Source organism: Amphiprion ocellaris, chromosome 6 (genome assembly GCF_022539595.1).
Source record: "Amphiprion ocellaris isolate individual 3 ecotype Okinawa chromosome 6, ASM2253959v1, whole genome shotgun sequence".
In the NCBI taxonomy this organism is placed as follows: Eukaryota; Metazoa; Chordata; class Actinopteri; family Pomacentridae; genus Amphiprion; species Amphiprion ocellaris.
Genome location: NC_072771.1, coordinates 8,166,087 through 8,173,658, shown reverse-complemented (window position 1 = coordinate 8,173,658; position 7,572 = coordinate 8,166,087). Strand labels below are relative to the sequence as shown.

The following is a 7,572-nucleotide window of genomic DNA, read 5'->3' as shown; positions in this document are numbered from 1 at the left end:
TGATGTACCTGTGCAAATGGCAATAAACACTATTCTAGTCTATTTGCTCTCATGTAACACTAGAAAAGCACTCAGAGAGCGCAGTACTCCACCAAGGCTGCTCATTCCCCCATACGGCACTGTCAGAAATGCAGCATTTGTTTATTAGTTATTGATGATCAAAAATCACGGCAACATAGAATATGTCTATTTAATATAGATGTGCCTACAAAAAAAATTACCTTGCGTTGAGCACAATCGTATGTTATGCATGTGTATGTTATGTTATGTACGTGATCTAAATATGTAGCAGGCGGCAGAAATTGATGGGACTCAGAAACACCCGCATAATTTAATCAGTTGTTTGTTCCTTGTATCATTTTCACAGCAGTGGATTTGTAGTAGGATCACAGTCATGTGATCGTCAGCAGGCAGCTGATGTAGCGTTCACTTGTTGTCATGGTTACAGTGACGCCATGCAGCTATTTTGCAACGATACAGAAATCTTTAACAAATCTGTGGATCCAGACTATAAGCCGCATCACTGCCAAAATCTAATCACTTGGTCCTTGTGTCATTTCTGACCTTCCCTGAAAATTTCATCCAAATCTGTTAGACTGATTTGAGCAATGTTGCTAACAGACAGACAGACAAACCAATGCCGATTGTCACATAACTCCACCACGTTCCTTGGTGGAGTAAAAATTAGAAGCAGTTTAGATCTTAAAAGTACAGGCCCCTCAGTAGGAACTCAATGCAACAAAGGTTTCAACACCTTTCTTAACAGAGATTCCGTTTTGTGAAACACTCTTACTGAATGTCACCTGTTTTTTTGACTTAGTCCTTCCTGTCATGCAAGATGTTATGAAAGATTTAGGTGGCTGAGGTTTTTGATCCACTGCTAGCATTAGTCTACAACACTTTAAGCCTTGCTTTTAAAGAGCAAACTTCCTTGTTAGTTGTCAAAGTAAGACAAAAAACTAAATCACAAGAACAAGACGGCTTTATTTGTGTGAAATAAAAACACGTTCATTTTGTGAATATTCAGAGTGAGAGTGAAGAGTAGAGCTGCTCATCGTGTCACTATGATTAGGACAGCATTTGCTGGATTTGTGGTAAGTGTAAGCATCCATTAAGGGTGGAGCAGTAAAATGTTTTACAGTGAACTAATGAGATCCACATGCTTTTGAAGTCTTCTGTTTGTCTGTGTTTAATTCAAACCTCGGCTTGTTTAAACCGCATGCAACTGTAGACTGTTGGTGGCAGGAAGGAATCTGCACTGCAGGAGTTTACTACAACTGTTTTGATGGCACATCAACAGGGCTTGATTAATGCTCTGTTTGCATGTTGTCTTTGGGAAAAGCTACATTTGCATGCTTCATAACTGCATTAATAATTCATTATACTAGACACCCACCCAAGTTCTAAACTGAACTCTGCACCAGGTTATTATCTGTCACATAAACAAAGCTTCAATAAATGCCAAGGAACCAGACAGACAACTATTCTCCTTTCCAGATTACCTTCCGCTAGAGACACTTTTTTTTTTTACCTGTAACCTTGATATGTCTTGATAAGATAGCAAGAAAAAGACAGAAAAAAAACAAAATAACAAAAACATTTGGTGACGAGGGCTGGGTGTCTGTCTCCTCCTACATGTAGAGGTGAGGAGGGAGAGTCCAGCATCTGTCCATAAATACCAGCTTCTAGACAGCAAGAGGAACTGCCTCTTCCTAGGAAACACCCTGAAGCAGGTGAGTGCTCGAGATTATTACAGTTAGAGGAAGGTATTTGTGCTTTCTGCTGCAGGAAAAGTTGTTCATCAGCACATCTGACCATAGGAATGATGCTTTTTCAGAGTTTTTATGATTAATTATTTATTTCCCTCCATTCTATTTAACTCTGTTCTGTTTTCCTTCCAGGCTTCATCACCGTAGAAACAATGGCAGGTAAGTGCATTGCTTTCTCCAGGAATTATTTTCCACAGCCACACATTCCCGTTACTGGCATTTGCACCATTACGGGATGTGATGCAAGGATCTTTACTGCAGACTGAGTGAACAAAAACAAAATGCTGCCCCTCATGTTTGGAGACTGTGATTTGTGTACTGACTGATGCTTTTATACTTTGTGGTTTATCAGATTGTTAACTGATGTGCCTCACTGAAATCTGTGTAGTTTTTCTAATGAATATGTTCAGTTGTGTCAGTGGTTCCAGGGGTTTGCCAGTTTATTAAGTCCACCAGTCCATCCACTGTCACTGCTAGAGTCCAGATGAAGCCCTGCAGTGCTTACTTGTGTAATTTTACTAACTTCTGCAGTCTTGAGCCGCTGGCCAGCAGGCAGATGGGTCCCCCAAGGTTTCTTCCCTGTTAAAAAGAAGTTTTTTTCTTTCTACACCTTAGGTCTGCTCTGGGGGTTCAGGCATTTGGGTTCTGTAAAGCGTCTTGAGACAATTTGACGCGTAATTGGCGCTACATAAATAAAATTGAATTGAATTGTTACAAAGCAATGCTCCTGCAGTGAATTTAATTTTTAATTTTTTAAGACCTATTAACTCATCAATTCAGAATGTTTGTTTTGCAGATGCAAGCTTTCGTCAGGAGTTCCTGGACACCCACAACAAACTCAGGGCGATGCACACTGCGCCGCCGCTGACCTATAACAGCGAGTTAAATGCAGCAGCTCAGAAATGGGCCGATCATATGCTGGCAAAGAGAAGTCTGGGGCACAGTGACACTCAGGATGGAGAGAACGTCTTCTACATGTCCAGCTCTCAAGGCATTAATGCAACAGGTGGGATAACCTGTTAACCTTATGATCATTTAAAGTGAAACTGTAAGCTTTTGAACAAACAACACCAGAGCTCTCACCATACTGATAAATTATTCTTATTTATTTCAGCAGCTTTGCTGCTGAAACCTTTTCTTGAAATTCTGTCAAAGCTATCAATCTCACAGTCCAACAACCAATTCTTCTTTTCTCTCATGTTTCAGGGAAAGAAGCTGTAGATTCGTGGTACAGTGAGATCAAGGATTATGACTGGAGCAAGCCTGGATTCCAAAGCAATACTGGTAAGGCTTAACCACAGGGACTGCACACATAGAGACACACTTAGAAGGAAGAAGAAGATCAAGCCATGAGATTCAAAAGCAAACAAGTTAACGTACGTCATATTGTTGTGTAATGTTTTGCATTGGGTGGGAGAGATACAGATTTTTGCAAATTTATGTCTGAATTTCTATGAATTTAGTTTGGTTTTTGAAGACCGTTGCCTTGCTGCGCTGCTGTTTCTTCCCTGCAGGTCATTTTACTCAAGTGGTGTGGAAATCCAGCACTGAACTGGGCGTGGGCATGGCCACTGATGGGAACCTGTTGTTTGTGGTTGGACAGTACCGACCAGCTGGCAACATCAGCAACGAGGGCTACTTCCAGAAAAATGTCGACCCCAAAATTTCAGGTATGGACTTTTATTTTCATTTTTTATTGCCAGAAATCTGAAAGACTGCAACATGTTTGTGTCTGTTTAGATTTTGAGAGTTTCATCACTCAGTAGGGTCAATATATAATTAACCAAAAGCCACATGGCATTTTTACAGAAAGATTCTTCTAAATATTCTATATACAATTCAGTTTTGAAAATGAAAGTTATTCATAAAGATATTATAGTAAACTTCTTGACATGCGGTAAATCCACACTTGACTCACACACTACTTTATATTAAATAACTCAGAAAGCCTTGGAGTCTGGCCAGTCTTTTCTTCAGGAGGAAATGACATCATGTGGAGCAGGTCATGTGATCTGGAATTAACACACTTCCTTGAGAGGTGTTTTTGTAACAGGGAACTTAGTTGAAAGTGATTTTTCGGACAGATACAATTTGCTATTTTCCATTTAAAAAATTGATATATTGCCAAAAAAGAAATATCTGTCATGATTATCTCAACTTAATAAAAAGAACACAATCAAAACTCATTTTATTATTGTTTAGCTAATTAGAAGGTGGTTGTTTACATTCGGATGGTTATTTAGTTGACATTTTAGTGATATCCAGTTATTTTTTATTAATAAGGGATTGTTTTCATAATAAATAATTATGGAATTTGTAAAGACATGATCATAATGGACATAGAAAACATTCATTTTTTAACTTTTAATAAAAATGTGTGCAAGACATATCCCATGAGCTTCAAAAGTCCCTCAATTATGTATTGACCCAGTAATTGAAAAAGACAGTCAATAAATCAGTCAAACTGAGCTCACCAATATAAATATCCACAAGCTGAACAAGGAACTGTCTGATTGTTGGAAATGATTCCTAAACATCCATATTGTATATTAACTTGCTTAAATTTGTTCATTTTGACAAGATGCATCTGTAAATACAATTTATATCAATGACAGCTATACAACATACATTACTGTTCAGAAGTTTGGGGCCACCCAGACAATATCAAGTTTTCCATGAAAACTCACACTTTTATCCATGTGCTAACATAACTGCACAAGAGTTTTCTAATCATCAATGAGCCTTTCAACACCATTAGCTAACACAATGTAGCATTAGAACACAGGAGTGATGGTTGCTGGAAATGTTCCTCTGTACCTCTATGGAGATATTCCATTAAAAATCAGCTGTTTCCAGCTAGAATAGTCATTTACCACATTAACAATGTCTACACTGGATTTGTCATTCATTTAATGTTATCTTCGTTGAAATAAAAAGCTTTTCTTTCAAAAATGAGGACATTTCTAAGTGACCCCAAACTTTTGAACAGTAGTGTATGTATCACAGAAGAGTCAGAGTACTTTTATTTTTGTTCCATTAAAGGGAGAGTCAGTGATATTAATCCAGGAAATATCACCTCACTGTGTGTTGATACTCCGTGAAGTGGCTCAGACCAATCTACACAATGCTTTTCTAGTGTGACTTGTTCACAAATACTCCTACTGCTTTAGTAATAACCTGACTGCAGTGATTTTACAAGTGACCTAGAATATCTACACTATCTAACTTTTCACTGAATACATTGTCAGACTACCTGAGCTCTTATGAAACAAAGATGAAACCAGCTGCCTTTTAAATCACACTCACTGCTAGTTTTAAATGTGAGAAAAAGGGTTTTAAGGTCAACAAAACCTTCCACATGATAACTAACCACTTTGTGTTGGGTCCAGTCTTTTTGTACAGCTATCTGTATCTTCTGGTGTGCATGCAGGGATTGCTGTGGGAAAACCTGTGTAGACTTTTTAAATAGTCCACAGCAGCAAGTTTAGTGTCTCCTGGTCGCTGTAGGAAAGCAGACTGGTGCAGGTTCAGCTGCTGAGGACAGGCCTGTCTCTGCATTTCAGTCAGCTAGCTGGATTTTTTTTCATTCTTGTCTGGGAGCTGAGCGACCTGCTGCAGATGACCGGGACCTGCCTGCAAACTCCACATTCTTGTCTGGTTCAGGTTCGAAGATGTTCACTTTTTCTTGCAGCAGCACCTCGCTCCTCACGCTTAAGCTTCATCAGATTAACGCTTGCATGCCTCACTGGTATTTACTGTCACTTTCCAGAGTAAAAGCTGTGCATTTTACAGCTGGCGGAGACACGGCTGCAGCAGACAACACCTCCAGTAAGGAGACAGAAGTGCCCCCAAAGAAAAAGACCACCTGCACACTTCTGTAGAGGAAGTGGACATTCCCACAGCCGTCGCACACACTTTGCTTACATATTCCAAGATGTAAACATGCAAAAAGAAAAGTCAAATAAAGCACTGTGTTTCATACGATTGTCTGGTGTAAAAAACGTTGTAAGTGGAATTTGTCTGTCAGAAATCCCACGTATAGCATCAACTCTTCACTCATTTTAGCTTCTACATTCATATGAAGCAGACAGTTCAGGTATAACGGTTCATTTGATGCCTACGATGCTATTTTAGACACACTCTCAAACAGAATGTGAGCTTTACGTCAGGTGTCTTTCACTTCCAAATGGTCAGAAATGTAACCCTCTGAATCCCAGACAGTTTCAAAGCAGTTTGTCACTCCTGCCATATTTTTGCTCACTGTTGGCATATTATCCACTGCAATATCAGATAAAGTCTTGCACCTCTATGGAAACAACTGGGGGTTGCTACAAGGGGAGAGAACTCATAATGTCTGTTGTGCAATATGACACAGTTTTAAAGCCTTAAAGCATAAAATAAATAAATACATTTTTTCTTTAAAGTTGTGCTTCTTGGATTATTTATTACACAAAAACTGGCTATATATATATATATATATATATATATATATATATATATATATATATATATATATATATATATATATATATATATATATATATATATATATATATATAAAGTGATTTTTACAGAAAACTCATGCTTAGATTTGGGATCCTAAGCATAGGTTTGAATAATTTTTCCAACTGGTTTGAATGGCCAGATCACATGCCTTTCAAACTTGTGGTACAGTTTTATGGTTCAATGTGTCAAAAAAGCACAATGTAGGTCAGTCTGTGTTTCTTTTTGTCTTTTACTCTCAACAAACATGAAATAAATCAAGTGAAATCACCTGAGAGGTGTTAAATCAACACTTCGTTGTGAGTTGGAGTAATAAATGTATCCATACTCCTCAGTTTGATTCCGTACAGATCACAGTCTGCCTCACTGACCAGCTTTGGGTGACTTTGGTTTGTACACATTTCACTGCAGCCACATTATTGTTGCACCCTTCAGTTTAAAAACAACTCTATAAAATGGCCACAAGGTGACAGTCTAACACAGCAGACCAGGCTCATCTGCTCTACATGTTTAGAAGCAGGAGTAGCACAAACCAGACACTTTCTATGGGTGTGGCCAGACTTAGAGTGTTAGTCACATTGGGTTGGCACTACATCTTGCTGTTTTTCTTTTTTCACAAATCAATGTACGCCACATATGAGTCATTTTGTTTTTGTCACTAATTCCTTTAATTTGCAAATGCAGGAAAGACCGCCTCGAGAACTCAAATACAGTGTCACAAGCTTATAATGCAACCAATTTAAATGAGATCGATGAAGGACATGGAAGACGCTTATTTTAAAAGTGTCGTTGTTCATCTTAGGACAGTTAGACATCACACTGTGTCCATCACACTGTGTCCATCCAGCCTTTACTTTCTTCTCTTGGCAGCAGGTTCTGAGTCAGTCTTGTAGTGTTCAACAGTTTGTGCTACTTTTTTAAAGAACTGTTCAAAGTAGGTTTTATCCCTACTGTCTTAAAGAGTCTCTACAAGAGCTTCAACTAAATCCACAACTAAACCTAAACTACACACACTTTAACACATAAAAACATGTTCAAACACATTCTTTATTTACGTATAAAACAGATGCATAGCACACACTTTTCAAAGATACTAATACTACAAAATAAGGGTAATCATATTCTGGTTGGTGAGAATTACTTGGCTGAATGAGGGGTGGTTGTGCGGCTAAAATGTGTCTTGATGGGAACAGCAGCTGCAGAGAAATGGATCTGGAAAAAGGTTCTGCCAGAAAATGTGTAGTTACTGGATGTAACTCCAATTCTGTGAGTACATGTGTATCCCTCTGACAGGCTAAGA

At 38.4% G+C, this 7,572-nt stretch overlaps 1 protein-coding gene across 2 annotated transcripts; it reads left to right on the top strand.

Moving 5' to 3' along the window:
- The first annotated feature begins 1,604 nt into the window (after positions 1–1,604).
- LOC111566519 (Golgi-associated plant pathogenesis-related protein 1-like) lies at positions 1,605–6,192 on the top strand. 2 transcript variants are annotated; one of them, XM_023267138.3, is made up of 6 exons: positions 1,605–1,733; positions 1,902–1,928; positions 2,566–2,775; positions 2,976–3,053; positions 3,284–3,439; positions 5,562–6,192. In XM_023267138.3, exons 2-6 carry the CDS (start codon positions 1,922–1,924, stop codon positions 5,648–5,650), a joined length of 540 nt encoding a protein of 179 aa, XP_023122906.2. In that variant the 5' UTR covers positions 1,605–1,733; positions 1,902–1,921; the 3' UTR covers positions 5,651–6,192. The 2 variants fall into 2 exon arrangements, with proteins under 2 accessions (XP_023122906.2, XP_023122907.1); XM_023267139.3 differs by having other exon boundaries at positions 1,608–1,733; positions 5,539–6,192.
- Positions 6,193–7,572: the final 1,380 nt, after the last annotated feature.

Excerpts from the sequence above, each read along its gene's own strand:
- LOC111566519 (XM_023267138.3), top strand. Across the intron at positions 2,776-2,975 it reads TCAAGGCATTAATGCAACAG|GGAAAGAAGCTGTAGATTCG; the intron begins GTGGGATAACCT and ends CTCATGTTTCAG. Across the intron at positions 3,440-5,561 it reads TGTCGACCCCAAAATTTCAG|CTGGCGGAGACACGGCTGCA; the intron begins GTATGGACTTTT and ends TGCATTTTACAG.